The 20,936-nt window shown below is 45.5% G+C and overlaps 2 protein-coding genes across 6 annotated transcripts; one reads left to right on the forward strand and one right to left on the reverse strand.

The window, feature by feature from the left end:
- The first annotated feature begins 296 nt into the window (after positions 1–296).
- LOC123402310 (ABC transporter G family member 1-like) lies at positions 297–7,189 on the forward strand. The gene is made up of 8 exons (XM_045096209.1): positions 297–1,058; positions 4,403–4,482; positions 4,562–5,026; positions 5,121–5,207; positions 5,304–5,432; positions 6,008–6,199; positions 6,288–6,374; positions 6,467–7,189. Exons 1-8 carry the CDS (start codon positions 596–598, stop codon positions 7,097–7,099), a joined length of 2,136 nt encoding a protein of 711 aa, XP_044952144.1. The 5' UTR covers positions 297–595; the 3' UTR covers positions 7,100–7,189.
- On the reverse strand, positions 1,075–10,338 carry LOC123402311. 5 transcript variants are annotated; one of them, XM_045096213.1, is made up of 2 exons: positions 9,035–10,334; positions 1,075–2,062 (listed from the first exon to the last, which is right to left on the reverse strand). In XM_045096213.1, the coding sequence occupies exon 1, from the start codon at positions 10,295–10,297 to the stop codon at positions 9,050–9,052; it is 1,248 nt and encodes a 415-aa protein (XP_044952148.1). In that variant the 5' UTR covers positions 10,298–10,334; the 3' UTR covers positions 1,075–2,062; positions 9,035–9,049. The 5 variants fall into 5 exon arrangements, with proteins under 5 accessions (XP_044952148.1, XP_044952146.1, XP_044952145.1 ...); XM_045096211.1 differs by lacking the exon at positions 1,075–2,062 and adding an exon at positions 3,564–3,934; XM_045096210.1 differs by lacking the exon at positions 1,075–2,062 and adding an exon at positions 3,564–3,945.
- Between the last annotated feature and the right edge of the window lie 10,598 nt (positions 10,339–20,936).

Genomic DNA, 20,936 nt, shown 5'->3' on the forward strand with positions numbered 1-20,936 from the left:
GCCTAAACAGATTTTTTTAATATTAAGTTAAATGAAATGAATACACTTAATTAGAAAAAGGGAAAAGAGTGGAATAAATTTCTATTTTAAATGGGTCCTAATGTAGCAGACAACAAACTGAATTTAGTAATGGAGTTTGTATGCATTATAACCCATCCCAACAAGGTCCGAACTAGACTACCATGAAGGAAAAAAAATAAACCGGGCCGTACTAGCGTCGCTACACATGTCCAGCCGTTCAGAAATCCCTGCGTGTCTGTTGATCAAACTTTTCAAGAGGTGAATGAGACCATAGTTGTTTCTCACCTAGCTGAGTTTTAGCAAGACCGTTATTGTTTTCCCCATCATCAAGAGAGACTAGACACCTTTTCCTCTATATTCAAAACAACAACAAAAGACCCATAAAAACTCTGGTCATCGAGAGAGTACAATGCACAGTGCATGACGAGCATCCGGAAGAGCCCAGTGCACAGTGTATCAGCCATGCCGAGGGTTATTAATTCATGCCCGGCCATGTAGCCAGCCACTGCTCCACGTACCATTGGGCCTCCGATCCGAGCCAAGAAGCTAGCTACACTACACGTCGTGCGTCGCCATGGCCGCCTCGTCGCCGCTGCCGCGGTGGGCGCCCACGCCGAGCCCGTCGCGGCCGCTCTGGCGCTGGGGCGGCGGTACGCCCGACGCGCGAACCGGTGCCTCCAGCGGCGAAGGTGGCGCGGGCTGGTCGCTAGGCAGAATATTCCCGTGGGCGAGCGCCTGGCAGCGTCGTGCTCCCGCGCGCGCCGACGGCCGCGGGCCGGCGGGTTTTGACGGCGTGGAAGCAGCGCCGACGAGGGCAGCGGTGGCGCCTGCGCCGACCCGGTGGGCGGGCACGGAGGACGACCCCGGCGTGTTCCTGACGTGGGAGGACGTGTGCGTCACGGTGGCCGGCGGCGCCTACGGGGCCCAGCCGGTGAGCATCCTGAGCGGGATCACCGGGCATGCCGGGCCGGGGGAGGTGCTCGCCATCATGGGGCCGTCCGGCTGCGGCAAGACCACGCTTCTTGATACCCTCGCAGGTTCGTCATCCCCATCATCTGATCAGTTCATCCTTCATCGCCATGCATGCAATGATGCAAAGACAACGCGTGGGACATTTTCCCCCCTGATTTCCGGGAGATGAATCAGCAGCCATAAAAGGAAGAAATAGATGCCGATTTCGGGAATCCTCCACGTGGTTTATGCACGGTGGGCATTATCGAATCAATTATTACAGCCAGCCGTTGTTCGTTATAGGAATTACGTGTGTTACCGGTACCAAAAAAAAAGACGTATTACGTGTGTAGGGTGGTGTTTTACCAGGTACTATCCTTTTCAGCATCTCCAGCCTCATTTGCATTCTTCTTCTTTTTTAGAAGATTCAAAACCATGCTTAGAAGAATTTTATAAATCCAAAAGCAAACTTTTTCAACACAAATCCAAAAACAATCTGGTCCGTAGATATGGATACACGTACATATATATGTTGGTTGTTTGATTCATAGGATTGAATCCTACAGGGTTTTTTTAAGGTTTTCTTTGTACTGCTTTCCATAAATTCCTAACACGCACTATGTTTGAAATAATTCTTTGTTTTTCCTATGACGCAATTAAACAACCCAGAATCATGTAGGATTCAGATGACCATGACACTTTAATCCTATGATTTTTCTATTGCCGTGTTTTTAGAATCCTGGAGACCCTAGAAGTTTTTCGTGTTACTATGATATTATTGCTCCATCTATTCCATTACAATAACGTAAATACAATTTCATTGAATTATGTAGTGTTAAAAAAATTATATTATGGAACGAAGGGAATACCTTCGTGACAGGGATTTCTAGCTGAACGCCTACAAGACTGCAAATCTTTTTTGTCGAAATGGAAGCACTATACATACACGGCGTTCCTCTACAACAAAATAATGGATGACGCTGCAACATCAAATTTATGATGACACCAACTTAGCGATCAGCCCCATAAGCCCAATTCATTCCTTGATGTGATGCCCCATGTGTGTGTGCGCGCGCGCATGTGTCGCCTCCTGCATGAATGAATGAATGAGACGGGGCTACGGGAAAACTGAAGACATGTGGATGGATGGACGGACGGGAGCGATCCCATCGGGTCGCGCTACGTCAAAGCTTTCTCTCGAGATACGTGTTTTATTGCTCTGTCGGTTTGTTTTTCTTCTTCATCCTGGAAACAGACTAATAAAGGCTTTATTTAACTTGAGAGCTAATGCAATCAACAGACAATTCAGATGTAGTACAGCCATATAGTCGTCGCTAATTCAAACTTGGGTGGCCTGCGCTCATGTACAACACTGCAGACTGTTTGTTTCAGAATTAACTTCTTTAACTACCAGGCAAACAACTAGGTCCGAGGCAAACAACTAGGATTCTATATTTACTAGGCAGAGAAGGAAGAATAGTATCCTCTAGGTGATGTTTTCGGCGAACTCACTAGTCTCCTAACTAATTCTATGTTTCTTTTCTTGAAGAGGCAATGCGTCTGGCAGGAATCGAACCTATTTTTTGATCCATTTTGCCTTTATAGGTTGGTGGGTGCTTTCACCATTCAACCATGAATGTTTTAGCAAATGAACTAGGTTTTTACTTGAGAGCGAACTAGATTTTTAATGGTATTCCTTCTCGCAAGGCCTCTTCAGGAACAAGCAGTAGCTAGAGATGACGGGGTTGGTTGATGTCTACGACAAAGACGAAATGGACGCTTTACGGGTGCGGATAAAACCTTATTCTGTATCACTGCTTAAATCAGGTAGCGACCTCGCTAAAGGTGGAAACTGAACGTGCGATGTTCGTCGTCGCAACGGGAGGGGAGAACACTTGGCTGGTGGCTGGCCGGAGGAGGAAGAAGAAAGCAAGCCGGTTGCTGGTAGTTGGATGTTAATGCAACAATTTGGATATACATGTGTTGGTTGTCTAATTCATAGGATTGAATCCTACAGGATTTTTTTTTCTTAGGCTTTCTTTAGGCCCTGTACAACCCATGTGCTTACGTCGGTGCCTCAGAAAAAAAAAACCGGTTTAAATAAAGCGTCAACTTTCTACAGGTGCCTAGAAAGGGAGGACAGAAGCAAAGACTGGCTTCGGATGCTAGCTGCTGCTTACGTGAAAAAAACTGCTCTCATCACTTCATGGGGCTACAACCCACACGCTGTTAAGCACCTACCTGAAGTATTTACCATTGCAAGGCATAATTTATTTAGAGATGCAACCACACTCTCTCTCTCTCTTCAAGCACTGGTGTATAAACAACTCGCGTTGTCTATGGCCTTATATTGCTTTTCATAAGATTCCTAGCATCCACTCAAACATGTTTGAAAGGATCCTTTGTTTTTCCTATGATGCAATCAAACAATCCAAAATCATGTAGGATTCAGATGGCCATGACATTTTAATTCTATGTTTTCTCTATCGCCGTGTTTTTAGAATCCTAGAGACCCTAGAAGGTTTTTGTGTTAATATGTTATTATTGCTCCATCCATTCAATTACATTAACGTAAATACAATTTTATTGAATTATACAGTGTTAAAAATGTTTTTATATTATGAAACAGAAGGGAGTACCTTCGTGACAGTGATTTATGCCTGAACGCCTACAAGACTGCAGATCTTTTTTGTCGAAATAAAAGCAATATACATACACAACGTTCCTCTACACTGCAACATCAAATTTATGATGACATCAACTTAGCTATCAGCCCCATAAGCCCAATTCATTCTTTGATGTGATGCCCCATGTGCGTGTGTGTCGCATCCTGCATGAATGAATAAAACGGGCCTACGAAACGGTTCGAGAGTTAAGTCTGAATGAAACGGGCCTCCTGCATCAAAGCTTTCTTTCGAGATACGTGCTTTATTGCTCTGTCGGTTTGTTTGTTTTCTTCGTCCTGAAAACATACTAATAAAAGCTTCATTCAACTTGAGAGTTAACACAATCAACAAACAATTCAGATGTAGGAGTAGTACAACTATATAGTCGTCGTTAATTCAAACTTGGGTGGTCGTCGCGCATGTGCAACACTGCAGACTGTTTGATTCAGACTTAACTCCTTTATTACCAGTCCCTCCCTGGTTCTATAACCTTCTGCAAATTTTTAGGACTCTGGTAAGTGTCATGCATGTGACACGGAACACATAACAAAACGGTACGTTTTTTATGACAAGTTTAGTGATGCGAAAATGATAACTTTAAGTGTTAAGCATGGCAACTTCCTATTCCGATGTCAAGTTTCAGTTTCTCATTTTATTTTTGAATGACAACTTTAGTTATAAAAAATATCAGAATTGATGTGCTTCATGTCACACATGAGACACTTACCATTTGCGAATTTTTAACATTGTCCCTTTCATGGCAGGAAGGTTGGGGCCTGGAATCACCCAGACCGGGTTGATCTTGATCAATGGCCGCCGGGAGAAGCTTGCCTTTGGAACCTCGGTAAGGCAACAATGGACACAGCCTAGTCCAAATTAACTCCCACCTGCGACGATCGCTGACACTGAACCGAACCTTGAAGGCGTACGTGACCCAAGACAACGTGCTCATGTCGACGATGTCGGTGCGGGAGGCGGTCTACTACTCGGCGCAGCTGCAGCTGCCGGGGAGCATGCCGGCGGCAGAGAAGCGAGCTCACGCGGACGCCGTGATCCAGGAGATGGGGCTGGGCGACGCCATGGACACGCGCATCGGCGGGCAGATGACCAAGGGCATCAGCGGTGGGCAGCGGAAGCGGGTCACCATCTGCGTCGAGATGCTCACCCGCCCCCGGCTGCTCTTCCTCGACGAGCCCACCAGCGGGCTCGACAGCGCCGCCTCCTACCACGTCATGAGCCACATCACCAGGGTCGCCGCCAGGGAGGGCATGACCGTCGTCGCCGCTGTGCACCAGCCCAGCGGCGACGTCTTCGACCTCTTCCACCGCCTCTGCCTCCTCGCCTACAGCCGGACCGTCTTCTTCGGACCGGCCGCCAACGCCACCAAGGTGAGGATGCTACATTTTACAAGTGACAAACCCATATTTTCTCCATTGAAGTGTCAAGTTTACAGATTGTTTGGGTGTTCATTTCCTGTACCAGTTCTTCACTGAATGTGGCTTCCCATGCCCACACCTGAGGAACCCTTCTGACCACTTCCTGAGGACAATCAACAAAGATTTTGACGAGGTAGTACCTACTTTTCCTCGTCATTTCTCGGTATGACACTCTGAACATAAAGTATGGTATGTTATACTTTAGCTATGTGATCCCATATCCATGCAGGAAATTGTTGAGAGTTCCAAAGCTAGTAGAAAAACGGCAGCTGAAGCAATAAAGATCCTGACAGATGCTTACCAGTCCCCCGCTTATTCAGAGAAAATAATGGACCGGATAGCTGAGATGAAAGGGATAGTAAGTTTGCTTACAAGCACCATTTAAATATTTTCTCAAGAGTAAAGATTTTATTGTTTTGGCTGTACCAAAATGTGTGGTTACAAATAAGGAACCACCCAAATGTGAACTAATCTGTATATAGTTACTGTAAATTGATTATTAGGATAAATTCAGTCAGTGAAATGCTCCCTCTAGTTCCTGAAAAAAATGGCGTTTTAGACATTTACACGGCCTTCAAAATGTAGCTTTGGCCACTTGTTTTTGTTGTAGTATAATATATGTGTATATATACTGCAATACCCAGTAAAATTATAGCATGCTGGAAATATTTTTCGAGAAATGCATATGATTTCCAATCTAAATATTCAAAACATACTGGCGGTCAAAGTTCTCATAGTTCAGCACCATCTAAGGAATATCCTTTTTTTAACTGGAGGGAGCAACATGCTAATTCAGCATCTGTACAACATGTCACTTTTCATTTGAATGAACCGGCAGCAAACTTCTCACCGTGGAGTACATGGTGCCGATCTAGCGATGTTTACACATTCAAGATCAAATTCTTGTTCTAATATTCTTGAGCTACATTCCAGGGTGGAGCTCCATTTAGGAAGAGGGAACAAGCCAGCTTCTCAGCAAAGCTCTTTGTGCTCACCAGAAGGTCATTTGTGAATATGCACAGGGACATAGGATACTACTGGATGCGTTTGGGTGTTTACCTGGGCATTGGCATTTGTCTTGGCACCATTTTCTACCAAGTTGGCCACAGTTACAGTTCCATCCAGGTGAATTCTACAAGACATGATTCATTAGGCAACATAAATATTTTATATATTAACACAATATAACTGATTTGTTCCCCTGATTTTTCAGTCTAGATGTGAAGTCATAATGTATACGACAGCACTTCTTACTTTTATGGCTATTGGAGGATTCCCCTCTTTTGTAGAGGACGTAAAGGTTGCTTTCTATCCCATCAGACTAACATTTTCATCAGAGCACTTCTGTCCATGCTGAAATAAAAAGGCTGGTTGCACACATTATTTTTCTAGGTATTCAGAAGGGAGAGGCTAAGTGGCCATTACGGAGTGGCAGAGTTTGTGATCTCAAACACGCTGTCGGCCACTCCATACGTGGCCGTCATCGCTGTGATCCCCGGTGCAATGCTGTACTACCTTACCGGGCTAACAAAAGGGCCTGACCGCTTCGCCTACTTCGTCGTCAACCTGTGCATGTGCACACTGCTGGTGGAGAGCATGATGATGATCATCGCCGCCATCGTCCCAGACTTCCTGATGGGGATCATCGTCGGGGCCGGGGTGCAAGGGGTGATGATGCTCAATGGCGGCTTCTTCCGTCTCCCCAACGAGCTCCCGAAACCGGTGTGGAAGTACCCTTGCTACTACATATCCTTCCACAAGTATGCGGTGCAGGGGTTCTACAAGAATGAGTTCATCGGGCTGACATTCCCGAGCGACCAGCTAGTCGAGAAGAACGTCACCATCAGCGGCCTTCGGGTGCTGCAGGAGAAGCTGCAGGTGGAGATGGGGTACTCCAAGTGGGTCAACATCGCCATCCTTTGTGGGATGATGGTGGTGTACAGGGTCATGTTCTTCGCAATTGTCAAGATTGTGGAGGAAGTCAGGCCAAAACTAAGGGGGATGAGATGCAAATTGTGTAAATAGATGATGGTGGAGATCTCATTTTCTTCTTTTATTATACTGCCACTGTGTATAAGAACACGGGTATAGTTTATGGCTTGCTTTATGGGTTTACATAGACATACGAGACGCTATGGCCCTGTTTGTTTGGACTGGAGCTTCCTGGCAAAGAGCTGGAGGCGTGAGGAAGATACGTTGGGAATTCAACATGCATGTATGCAAGTGGAGAATGAATACAGTTCATAGTACTAGTCTGCAGATAGGAATGCTGCATGCGTTTAGTCACATGTTCTTGACTGGATTCTCTTGAGGTGCATGTCTGCTACTCCCTCTGTTCCTAAATATAAGTCTTTCTAGAGATTCAACTAAGTACTACATACGGATGTATATAGACATAATTTAGAGTGTAGATTCATTCGTTTTGCTCCGTATGAGGTCTGTAGTGGAATCTCTTAAAAGACTTCTATTTAGGAACAGAAGGAGTAGTTCTTAGTCTGGAATATGACATGCATGCTCTTTATTTCGAAAATAATGTGTCTATTCATCATATATCCAATAGGCAGATGATAAATTACAGTCTGCTACTGACAATGTCGGACAAATGAGACGGAGACAAAAAAACTAGATTTTACAATTTCATTTACTAGAATCTTCCTTTTTAAAAATTGTGCAAACAATAGACTAAAAATACATCAGATTATATTACAGGTAAACCATGGAAATGAACAGGACAGACATAAGTGATCAATGGTCTCATCCTGACATAAATTTGACAATGCATCTCAACCTTCCATCCTATTCTTAAAAGGGGGGATATGATCATATGTCCTGTTTTGCTATAGCTATTGATCATATACCCTACTTAGAAACATGCCATCCCACCCTTCATTTATCACTTCAAAAACAGAAATGCCGAGACTAAGACAGAAATTTGACAAGGAGGGTAGTGGTTATTTCCAGAATATGGTATTGGTTCCATCCCTCACAATTCTTGTCTCATGCCTATAGAATGAATCTCTCATGTCAGGGAAACCTGAACAAAATTGAGAATCTCCATTTATGTGTTTAATACCAGTAATCCAATAGTTTTGCCATATTTCTCTTATACAAGTTTCTACAAGAGGCAAGGTTTTCGAGCCACGACTCTTCCGGAAGTGTCGCTCTGGGGTAGCGACTCGAAAAAGTCGAGCCTGCAATTGCGACTAGTCGCGATTCGCGACTCGAATCGACATAAAGTTGAGTCGACATTTTTTTGCGACTCATCGACTAGTCGACTTGAAATCCATGGCAAGAAGTGATCCTCGGTCATAAGCTCACACAGCCATTTTGCTAGTAAGACCTTATTCATTGTTTGAAGATACAAAACCCCTAAGTCAGCTTGTTCTTTGGGTCTACAAACATAGGCCAGCCTAGTAAATGATACTCCCTCTGTAAATACTACCTCTATGTATTCAAGTAGATGGATGGGTATCTCATTTCAAATAATAAGGTGAATGAGAGTGAAAACAAAACAATGGAGTGATTATGAGAAAACAGACAACACAACATAAGTATAGGATCAGAACGACAACGATACCGAGTAAAATGTGGAATGTCCGTCTTGAAGGAGACGGAATGCCATATGTAAACCAGTTCAGAAATGCAGCCGGTCATATAGAGCCATAGACTTGTGCTGAATGGCACAGTGGAAAGTGGAGGGACTTAACATCTATACATAAATAAATCGGCATATTGCCGAACCCGCACTACTACTAAACTTAGTACTGCTGGACCTTGGCATGATAAAGAAAAAATAAGTATCAAATGAGAAATAAAAATATAAACAAGCATTTGGTGAATGCTACAAAATATAGATATTCCAATCTACCTGTTTCTCAAACAAAATAACCCTTTTTTTATTGTCACCTCAAACATATCATTACTAAAATACCATGCCAAACGAAGGAAATGTCACGATACCTTGCCCGCATTTTGTCAAGCACCTTCAAGTTGAGGGTCCACCTTGTTGTCTATCAAAGAAGGAGGCCATGCCATGATGTAGGGGTGGACATGGCCGTCGAATCTCCTCCGAAAGAGTGTGCCCAGCTCCCCTGTCTCCATGCATAGAGACAGGAACCAACAAGGATAAATAGCATCAACCAACATATCCATGGTACAGAAGTACACAAATCCACCAATAATGGCCAAAACCTTCAGTTCATAATGCTCCTCAAGTGTACCATCGGTGATCTCGACGATCGTCTCCACTGGAAACCTCTTGTCGAATATCCATGTCTCAATTCCGTCATGACCGGCTCGCCAGACCCAAGCATAAAGATCAAAGTCAATCGGGCAGACAATGCAAGGCTTTCCATCCTTGGTCTCGCCAACCTTGAACATTAAATCTTGACCCACCAGCACCGGCGGCACATCCATCTGGAAGAATTGGAGTGTCGTAATGTTCAGCGCGAGGATGTAGGCTTGATTTTTGTGTACCCAGTAGATGAACCCATTCACCATTGTGCCAACTTTAAGCCAGTGCTCGTCCTCAGGCAGCGGCGTCACAGGCTCGGACCACGGGAGGATCTGCCACTCCCTGCTTTCTGACGAGAAGACGGCGGCACGCGCCCGCGACTCGTCGTGACAGGTGTAGAGCAGGCGCAGCGGCTCGCCGCCCTCTTCGGAGAAGAGGATGTGGCACCCAAGGTAGGAGGAGTCGCCGTGCCCGTCGTCAAAGATCTCGTCGGGCGGCTGGGGGATGAAATCCAGGGCCCGTGTGAGGGGGTTGTAGACGGCGTACTGCTCCAGGCTTCCGTGTTCGAGGAGGACGTAGCCGTCGCGGCAGTCGTTTATGACCCACGCCGGTAAGGCGTCGTCGTCGTCGTCGCCGTCGGGGAGACGAGTGAGGAAGAAATCGGCGCCGCGGACGACGGCCGCGAGGTCAGGGTCGGAGCGGCGGCGGAGGGGGGCGAAGGCGGGGATGGAGAGGCCGTCGGGGTCGAAGAAGAGGCCGAGGATAGGGGGCGGGTGGGCCTCCCGGAAGCTGCGGCGGAAGGCCGGGGACGACCGGACGGCGTGGGAAAAGGTGCGGCAGCTGAGGGCGGCACGGACAAGGGTCGGTAGGGAGGGGAGGCGGAGGAAGATCTCGCGGAGGAGATCATCGTCGAGAGCAGTTACGGTGGTGGGAGCGGGTGGTCGCGGTGACTTCGCCGCCGCCGGCGGTGGTGACTGCTGCGAGGTCATGGCTTTACGCTCAACAAAGGAGGTGGGAAGGACGCTCTTATTTAGTCCAGAATCCAGATAATCTTGTGGGGCCAATGGAGTGCTACTTTATTCTTAAGAAAAATATTCTTTTATTTGTAACCCGCACTTTTTTAGGGGTCATTTTCTCTACAAATTGAGAGCTTTATCTCTACTATTAAAGGATCTGTCGTCTGTCGTAATGGTTCGACCTCCTTCTACATCCATCATCCTTCGTACGACAACCTACCTCGTTCGATTCTCATCCCCACCCCGATGGCACATGGTAAAAAAAATGAGGAGTGATCTGCGCCGGCGCGCCGGCCCAAACTTTCGGCCGGCCGCGCGCGGGCCGCACGATCCACCAACCCCCGCGCGTCCGCACCGTTGGATCCGCATGCAACATTTTTTTCCCTATGCAGCAAAATTTCGATTCGATGCAGCAATTTTTTCAACGGTTGCAACAAAAAATAAATTTTGTAGCAAAAAAAATATCTACGTGATTGTAGCAAAAAAACAAAGCTGATGGTACATGGTAGCAAAAGTCAAACGCCGGTTGTAACAAATATTTACGTGACGTGTATGCAACTTTTTTAGTGAACGGTTGCAGCAAAACATGATGCCGGTTGTAGTAAAAATTAACACGGTTGTAACAAAAGTAAAAAAAATCGATTGTAATGAAAAATCCGACGAACTGGAGTTGCAACCAAACGTATATGCAACTTTTATACTGGGACAAAATATAGTGAAAAAAATGCTTGCAGCAAAAATGACGCTGGTTGCAACAAATTTAGACGAAAAATATTGCATCCATTGACCAACGAAGCGCGCGGGGTGGTAAAAATGTTGCATGGGCCAGCACGCGAGGGGGCGACCGGCGCGTCGGTTCGGCCGGCGCGTCGGTTCGGCCGGCGCGCCGGGTGGAAACGATTCCCTAAAAGAATTCAGCCCACGTTCCCACCCATCATTGCTCAAAGAAAAAACAGAGAGAATAAACTGACGGCGCATACACGTCCCACAACCACCATTCCCGAGCCGGGGACTGGCCGCTGCCTCCCACAAAAGTAGGATCGCACGAGGCGATCAAGGGAGGCGACGAGGGTTTCTTGCACGTCGCCGGTGACGCCACCGGTTCCCTCTCTCTCCGTCGGCCACTCCGGCGGCGGGAGGGAGGGGGAACCTTGGGTCAGTTCGCTAGGTTGGTGTGTAGTAGGGTTAGGATTGAGGGAGATGCTGCCGAGGCCGTTGCGGTGGTGTCGCGTCGGAATAAGTTTCTCTGGTCTCCGTTCGCGGTCAGGCGAGGCTTTTGCCTTCGTCTAGGAGCCAGCGGGGTTGGGGATCCCCGGATCTCATCAAGGTCGCGGGCTATGATTGCTGGAGGTCCATTGGCACTGGCCGTTTGGGTCCTCAGATGGGCGATGGAGGTAGGGAGACGAAGACCCTTCTTCTTCCTTGTTGGTATGATTTGCTGGTGATGTTCTTCTCCTTCATCTACGCTGATGCTGGTGGGAGATCCTGCTTTGTCCGGGCGGATGGCCCGGCCGCGGTGCTGGACCGGTCGGATGACTCGAGTTCTCTTCCTTTTGGAAGGGACACTTTTCGCGGTACTCAAAGCCAAAGATGATGACGACTGTTGCAGGTGTGTTGGATTGATGTCCATGCCCTCTCAGTGCTGGTGTCAAAAAAGGAGGAAGCAGTGTGGCGGCAATTGTACCGTGGTCGAAGATGATGGCCTGCTTGCGACTAGTTGCAGATCCTTTTGCTGCAGGGGTCTTCTCTCAAGATTCAGGGATGATGAGATAGGGCTCCGGAGATCTTCTTGTTATGGTTGTCTTAGGTACTCTAGGTGTTTATGGTCCTTTGTGTTTGCGGTTCAGCGTGCTTGTATTGGTCAACTTCTTTGTACTGATTCGTGATATGAATGAAAAAGCTCTCTCAAAAGAAAAACCACCATTCTCGAGCCCTCTCTCCCGATCTTGTGATCTTGTCTCTCCCTGCCAAATATCGTCGCCGCCAGATCGTCGCTGCCAGAGAGAGGAAGGAGTGCAGCGGAGGTACCAAGCAGGAGGGGGTCACCTCGCTCGCTCCTGCCGACAACGATCATGCCCACCACCATCCCAACCGTCATCGTCGCTGCGGCGAGCCCCAAGCCGCGGGACACCGGGTGCATCCACCCCACCTCCATCGCCGTTGCAGGGATAGGAAGAGAAGGGCCACGGGAGCCGATGGGCTCTGCGAGGCACTTGGCATTGGGATCCGGGTAGATGTGGTGAGGTGCGACGGCCGACGAACTTCTCGACGGTGGTGGCGCATTTGTTGTGACCATCCATGGAGACGCGGTGAGCTCCTGATGACAGCGGCGGCAGCGGCAGCGGGTGGCGTCTAGGCATGCAGTAGAAAAATAAACAGGGGAGGAAGGGAGAGAGAGAATGGCAGGGAGAGGACGACGGCTCGTCGGGCAAGTCACCGGGGGCGGGAGGAGGCGGGGTCGTCTCTCTCTCTCTCTCTCGCCTTTCCCATTCTCCCTCATATCGCATATCCTTCTCGCACCGTCGCTGCTACCATCCAGTACGAACCAGCTCCACTCCTGATGCCATCCATGTCTCCTTCTTTTCTAAATCCACCGATGCAGCAACTCCCATGATAACTTTGACGTTGGCACCTCTCGGTTACCCTCCCTAGCGCTCTTCACGGACGGGATGATGATGCATGCCTGAACCAACGCTGAGGAGGTCTATGATGCAGGTTTCAAGGCGCTTGACAAGTCCATCGTAGCGTCGCCGACATGTTGCAGTTTGAGGTTGGCACCCGTGCGAACTCAGGCAACAATGGTCGTGCTCGACAGGTAATGTCACATAATCTTAGTTACATCAGAATTGATATGGTGAGCCATGTACTAAAAATGTTATGTTGCTTCTATAGTTAGCCCTTCAAATAGCAGATGGGGTGTGTTGGGTGCATCTGATGTGCACAAGCTCAACCGGGCAAGCTCGTGGGAGAAGAAAAAAGGAGCCACAACAGCCCTGGCGTGTTCGAGACGATGAAGGTGCCATAGTGGTGTGGAAGAGGAGATCGAGCTAGTGCAGCTTAGAGTCAGAAGTGTATTCGCACCCGGGCGTGTCCCACTATGTGCTTTGGAAGACACGCGTCAATCTCAATAGACACTGGTACGTCCACACTATTTTCTTCAGAAACAAATAGCAACTCTCGGATGTAGTAAGGAGATGTAAGTGCATCTAGTGCCCCTTAGTGATTTTGGTGGTTTGAAGACTTATAGGTTAAGTATCTAATGTGTTTATAAGTGTACACAGGATCTATAGGTCATTGAGGAGTGTGAGATATTTGAAGAATATCAACCCCTAAAAATATATGTCTTCAGTTGAAGAAATTGGTCTGAAGCTGAAGAAATGAATCGCGAAGAATTTGCGATGAAATTGATATTCCTCATAAAGATATTGATATTGAGAAGATCGGTGGTTCCTGAAGAAAATCGTCATGAAGAAATTGAAGCGTGAAGATTTTCGCTTTCTGTTTTATTTTCTTCGCATTTGATGAATAGGAACACCGTACTGTTAAAGGGGGTCAAAGTAACACTATGGAATGGATTTCCTCATGATGCTCAACCCAAGCCAAATCCTATCAAAAGCCTCAAGTGAGGAATATGAGTAACATGAGGACTCTCACAGTTGAGAGTCCCAACCGTTTTGAGAAGCCACGCCAAGTCACTGATCTTATCCACTCCAACGGTCATATTATTTAAGGGCATTAATGTCAAATCATGTCGGGATGCTCCCAGGCTATAAATAGCCGCCCCCCACAACCACTAGCTGGTTGGCTGCTCCGTTAGAAACTGACACTTGTCATAAGAGCAACCCAATTCCTCAGAGCTTTCGAGAGTAAATCATCAGTGAGGAAATACACCACCCACCGAAACCTCAAACCAAACCTAGTGATTGAGCATCACTGAAGAAGTTGTTCCTGTGTGGGACTGAAGCCTTTTACCTTTGAGGACTGTGCATCCTCCAGACGGTTAGGCGTCATGGTCTAGAGCAATCCAGCAATCAATTGTGGATCGCCGGGTGACCGAGTCTGTGAGGGTTTGGAAGTCTGCCCTGAAGACTTATCACGAGTGTTGGGCGAGGACTGTGTGTCCTTAGCTCAAGGAGAATACGGTAGGGACTGTGTGTCCCGGGACTAGGTGTCCTTTGGTTTAAATACCAAGCCGCTCCAAACCAGATGTACAACTGTTACAACAGTTGGAACTGGGTCATCAACAACAGTCTTCACCAAGAATCGGGTTTTAATTCCTCAACTCTTTACATTCTCTGTATTATGTGTTGATGACTTTCACTGTGACTGTTTGAAGAATTTGCTGAAGACTTTCTCTGAATTTCCTCAACCCCAAAATTCTTCACTTGAGTAAATCATCATCTGTATTCTGCGTGCCTGCTTGCTGTGCAATCTGTTTTCATAATCTTCACTCTGTAATACTGCTGCTGTGAACAATTGCACAACTGATCCTTAACTGTTTCCGCTGTAAGTTTGTCATCAGTGAGGAATTTCCTCAAAAGGAATTTCCTCAGTGATGAAATTCTAAAAATCTCCTATTCACCCCCCCTCTAGTCGATATAACGCACTTTCAATTGGTATCAGAGCAAGGTACTCCCTTGTTCTGTGTGATTTTGGTTTAACCACCTGAAGTTTTAGTTATGTCGACTGCAGGCATGTTCAAGGTGACTGCACCATGTCCCACCTACGAAGGGAAGAACTTTCCTTTCTGGAAGAACAAAATGCAACTGCATCTGCAAGCAATTTACAATGATCTCTGGTATATTGTGGAAAATGGCGTTCCCCTCGTTTCTGCCAGTGTCACTGCAGCTGATGTGAAGAGATTTAAGCAACTCGATTCTCAAGCGAAGAACATCATCTGTGGCTATTTGAGCCCAGATCAGTTTGGAAGAGTAAGTGCTTTGGGATCTGCAACACTGATCTGGGAGAGATTGTGCAAGGTAAATGAAGGAGTATCAACCCAGCGTGACTCTCGTGTTGATATTCTTCGAAATCTCTTCAATCGCTTCAAGAGACATGACAATGAATGCTGCCAAGACACCTTTGATCGCCTCACTGATATATCCAATGAACTGCAAGCACTGGGAGCTCGAGACATCACTGATCACGAAGTTGTGAAGAAACTGCTGAGATCCTTGGATTCCTCATTTGACACTCTAGTTCTGATGATTCAAGAAAGACCAGACTACAAGATGCTAGATCCAGCTGATATTCTTGAAAGGCTAAATACTCATGAATTCCAGCAAGAAGAAAAGAGAGATCTATATGGACCAAGCTATTCCAGACCACGGGCACTGAAGGCTAGAGCAATTTCCTCATCTGAAGAAGAAACAGATGACAGCAGTTGTGACCCTGAAGAATTTGGACAGGAGCTTGCAACGCTTGTGAGGAAATTCCAGAGATTTACACGACGAGGACAGTTCGGTAAATCATCAAGAAGAGACATGAGGAAATCAGAATCTGCATCTGAGGACTACAAGAAACGGACCTGTCACAAGTGCAAGAAATCAGGCCATTACATTGCTGATTGTCCTCGCTGGGGAAAGGAATCAAAGAAAAAGAAATACAAGGATGACAGTTCTGATGACTCAAAGAAAAAGAAGAAATCTTCAAAATCCTCATCATCAAAGTCCTCTTCACACAAGAAGACTAGCTTCAGAAAGGCTCGGGCACTTATTGGCAAGGAAATGGATTCCGAGGCAGAATCAGAAGAATGTGATGAAGAAGGCTCTGGAGAAGATTTAGAATCCGGACAGGCTAGTCTTGCACTAGAAACCAATTTCGTCAGCAAGTCAATCTTCAATCTTGAAGAAAATGAGTGCACCATCCATACTGATGACTATGCTGATGACTTCGCTCCAACCTATTGCTTCATGGCAAAAGGTTCAAAGGTATCACATAATGCCTCCTCCTCTGATTCAAGTGATTGTGAACATGATGATTACAAAAAACCCAGTTACAGTAAACTTGCCATCATTGCCACTAAACAACAAACTTCTTTGGAAAAGCTTCAAAAACTGCTAGACAAAAGTGATGATCTGTTGAATGAAGAAATGAATCTTAATCAAATCCTCGCTGATGACATGAAAAATCTTCAGTCTAGATTTGATATTCTTCAGGATCGTTATGATACACTCCTCACTGATCATGAGAAGCTTTCCTACGAATTTCTTCAAAGGAAGCTTGATCTTGAGAAGCTGAGGATGTCTTATGATGATCTTCGTATGGAAAATGATTCATTACTAGCTCAACAGATCAGCGCTAGTCAAGTTGAATTTATTCCTCCATGTCTTAAATGCATTGATCGTGAAACTGCTAATTCTTCACCAGAATCTTCAAATGCTACCACTGCTACAAATTCTTCAACTGCACCTGTTGTGTCTATTTCCTCACTTGAGGAAAACACAAATGTCACTGATGAAAATGCAGGGTTGAAGGAATTGTACGTGACAGGCATGTACAAAAGCCTCAAAGGACATCAAATCCTTTGTGATGTGCTCAAAAAGCAGATCTTGAACAGGAACCCGAGGAAAGAAGGAATTGCCTTTGAGAGGAAATTGAATGCTGATGGATCTTATTGGAAGCCTGAGCAGTATCCCAAAACCTCATGGGTTGCTGCTATTGGGCCTCCTTTTGATCCATCTAATCTAACTGGCTTCTCATGTGAATTATCCTATTCCTCGGATGAGTCATTTGATTCCAACTATAAACTGTTCAAAAATCAATCTGGTGAAGTATTTGCTCGATATGTTGGAACTAACTGCAGGAATGGCCCTCCTCTAAGGAAAATCTGGGTTCCCAAAAGCTGTCTTGAAAATCTTCAAGTGAATGTCCTCATGACATCACCTCTGAAGAATCTGAACCCCATATCAAAATCCTCAGGAGGACCAAAGTCTTCAAGAGGATCAAAATCCTCAACTGGTCAAAACTATGCTCGTACCCATGCTTCTGCGTCTAACATGCGGGGAAACTACAAGGAATATGATTATGAGCGCTACTCCTCAAATCACTATGTCCGTAAATCCTCAAACCAGTTCTCTGCATACTCATATGAGTACTTTAACCCCCCTAGTGTTAAGAGAAGTGCATTAGCTTCAATGCAACCTTTCTCATATGGTGCTCGCAGGATGTTGAACGCTTTGCCACCCCTTCATATGTGGGTGGTGAAGAAATCAAACTAATCACTTCTGCAGGCCAGGTCTCCAGATGAAAATCATCATCTGAAGAATTTGCTGGAGACCTGAGGAAATGGTTGATAGGACGCAAGCTAATGATTGATGAAATAGAAATATTTCACACGTCCTTACATTTCTGTTATGATGAAATTACTAAACTGATGAAATTAGTATCATATTCTTCAAACTTGAAGCATATGAGATGGTAAGCTGTACTAATTCATCTGCAGGATGACAAACCCAAAAATACTGAGTGGGTTCTCGATAGTGGCTGCACACATCACATGACTGGTGATAAAAGCCTACTGATGAATATGCCACTAACTCCATCACCTCTGAAGCAAATCACATATGCTGATAAAGGTAAAAGCAAGGTATTGGGACTTGGCAAAGTAGCTATTTCCAAGGATAGGAATATGGACAAAGTGATGCTTGTTGAATCCCTTGGTTTTAACCTCATGTCAGTCTCGATGCTTTGTGATCTTGATATGATTGTTGTCTTTGGTAGATATAGATGTGTAGTCATCATGGAATCTGACAGATCCAAAGTCTTCGAAGGTGTAAGAAGAGGGGATTTGTACATTGTTGACTTCTCTACAGGTCCTCAACCAGCCACTTGCTTACTAGCAAAAACCTCAGAAGGATTGCTGTGGCACAGAAGACTAGGTCATGCAGGCATGAGGAATTTGCACACACTTGCAAGGAAGAAGCATGTCATTGGCATCGAATCTGTCAAATTCCTCAAGGATCATCTCTGCGGTGCTTGTGAATCTGGGAAAATGACCAGATCCAAGCATCCCTCCAAAACCATCATGACCACTACCCGTCCATTTGAATTGCTTCATATGGATTTGTTTGGACCTACTCACTATGCAACACTAACCAATGTAGCATCTCTATATGGCTTTGTCATAGTTGATGATTATTCCAGATACACTTGGGTGCATATCATAGTGTATAAAACTGAAGTGCAGGAAATCTTCAAACGATTTTCTTCAAGGGCCTCGACGAACTTCGGCATCAAGATCAAACATATTAGGAGTGATAATGGAACCGAGTTCAAAAACACTGGTCTTGATGATTATCTTGATGAACTTGGTATTACTCACGAATTGTCTGCACCTTATACTCCTCAGCAGAATGGTGTTGTCGAAAGAAAGAACAGGACTCTGGTTGAAATGGCAAGAACTATGCTTGAAGAATATCAGACTCCTCGTCGCTTCTGGCCTGAAGCAATCAACACTGCATGCCATATCATCAACATGGTATATCTTCACAAATTCCTCAAGAAAACCTCATATGAACTCCTCACTGAGAAGAAACCCAATGTAAGTTATTTCAAAGTCTTCGGTGCAAAATGTTGGATTAGAGATCGTCACCATAGCTCAAAATTTGCACCTAAGGCACATGAAGGTTTTATGCTCGGTTATGGAAAGGACTCGCACACCTACAAAGTCTTCAACAACTATCACAACAAAGTTGTTGAGACTGTAGATGTGCGGTTCGATGAAACTAATGGCTCGCAAAGAGAGCAATTGCCTTCTGATCCAGATAAACTGTCCCCTGAGGAAGCGATAAAGCTTAAGCCTACTGAAGACATTGTTCCCACTGAGGAAATTGAAGAAGAAATAATCCCTATCGCTGACAGGAACCAAGAAGATGCTCCTGAGGAAATTGCAACAACACCACTTCCTCAGCCCAGACAAAATCCTCAACCAGCTCATCCGAGGATTGCAAATAAAGTAGAACTTGACAAAATCCTCAACGACATCAACGCGCCAGGTCCTCTCACTCGCTCAAAAGCTTCACACTTAGTTAACTTTTGTGGGCATTTCTCTTTTGTATCTATCACAGAACCCTCAAAAGTAGCTGAGGCTTTTCTGGAACCGGAGTGGATCCAAGCCATGCAAGACGAACTTCTTCAATTCAAGCTGAATGACGTATGGGAGCTCGTTAAACGACCCAATCCTCGCAAGCATAACATCATCGGCACCAAGTGGATTTTCCAAAACAAGCAAGATGAGGACGGTCAAGTGGTGAGGAACAAGGCACGACTTGTAGCCCAAGGCTACACCCAGGTTGAAGGAATAGATTTCGATGAAACTTTTGCACCTGTTGCTAGACTTGAAGCTATTCGAATTCTACTTGCTTATGCTAATCATCATAACATCATCTTATATCAAATGGATGTGAAAAGTGCATTCCTCAATGGTAAGCTTGAGGAAGAAGTATATGTTGCTCAGCCCCCAGGTTTTGAGGATCCAAAGAATCCAGACAAAGTCTTCAGACTCAAAAAGGCTCTGTATGGCCTCAAGCAAGCCCCTCGGGCATGGTATGATACATTGAAGGAATTCCTCATGAAGAAAGGCTTCAAACCTGGTTCACTCGATCCAACTCTTTTCACAAAATCTTATGATAATGAACTGTTTGTATGTCAAATTTATGTTGATGATATCATATTTGGCTGTACTGACAAAAGATACAGTGATGAATTTGCCTATATGATGAGTGAAGAATATCAGATGTCCATGATGGGGGAGCTGAAATTCTTCTTAGGTCTTCAAATTCGTCAACAAAACAATGGAATCTTCATATCACAGGAGAAATACCTCAAGGATGTTCTGAGGAAATTCGACATGCATGAATGCAAAGGTGCCAAGACTCCAATGCCTACCAACGGTCACCTCGGCACTGATGAAAATGGTAAAGATTTCGATCAGCAGGTATACCGTTCTATGATTGGCTCTTTATTGTATCTATGTGCATCTAGGCCAGACATAATGCTTAGTGTTTGCATGTGTGCACGTTTTCAAGCAAAACCGAAGGAATCACACCATAAGGCTGTGAAACATATTCTTCGATACTTAGCTCACACACCAACACTAGGATTATGGTATCCCAAGGGCTCCAATCTTCATCTGGTAGGGTATTCTGATTCAGACTATGCTGGTGACCGTGTGGATCGCAAGTCAACATCTGGCACATGCCATTTCCTCGGAAGATCACTTGTTTGCTGGTCCTCAAAGAAGCAGAACTGCGTATCACTCTCCACTGCCGAAGCTGAGTACATTGCTGCTGGTTCTTGCTGTGCTCAATTACTATGGATGAAGCAAACCCTCAAGGACTACGACATCAACATGAAGAATGTGCCTCTCTACCGTGACAATGAGAGTGCTATCAAGATTGCCTACAACCCAGTACAGCACTCGAAGACCAAGCACATCCAGATTCGTCATCTTTTTCTTCGGGACCATGTCCTCAAGGGCAATATCCTCATCGACCATGTGAAGACTGATGATCAACTGGCTGATATCTTCACTAAGCCCTTGGATGAGAAAAGGTTTTGCAAGTTGCGGTGTGAGCTAAATATCTTAGAGTCTTCAAATGTTTTGTAAAAA

The sequence above is a fragment of the Hordeum vulgare genome, chromosome 6H, assembly GCF_904849725.1.
Source record: "Hordeum vulgare subsp. vulgare chromosome 6H, MorexV3_pseudomolecules_assembly, whole genome shotgun sequence".
NCBI classification, from domain to species: Eukaryota; Viridiplantae; Streptophyta; class Magnoliopsida; order Poales; family Poaceae; genus Hordeum; species Hordeum vulgare.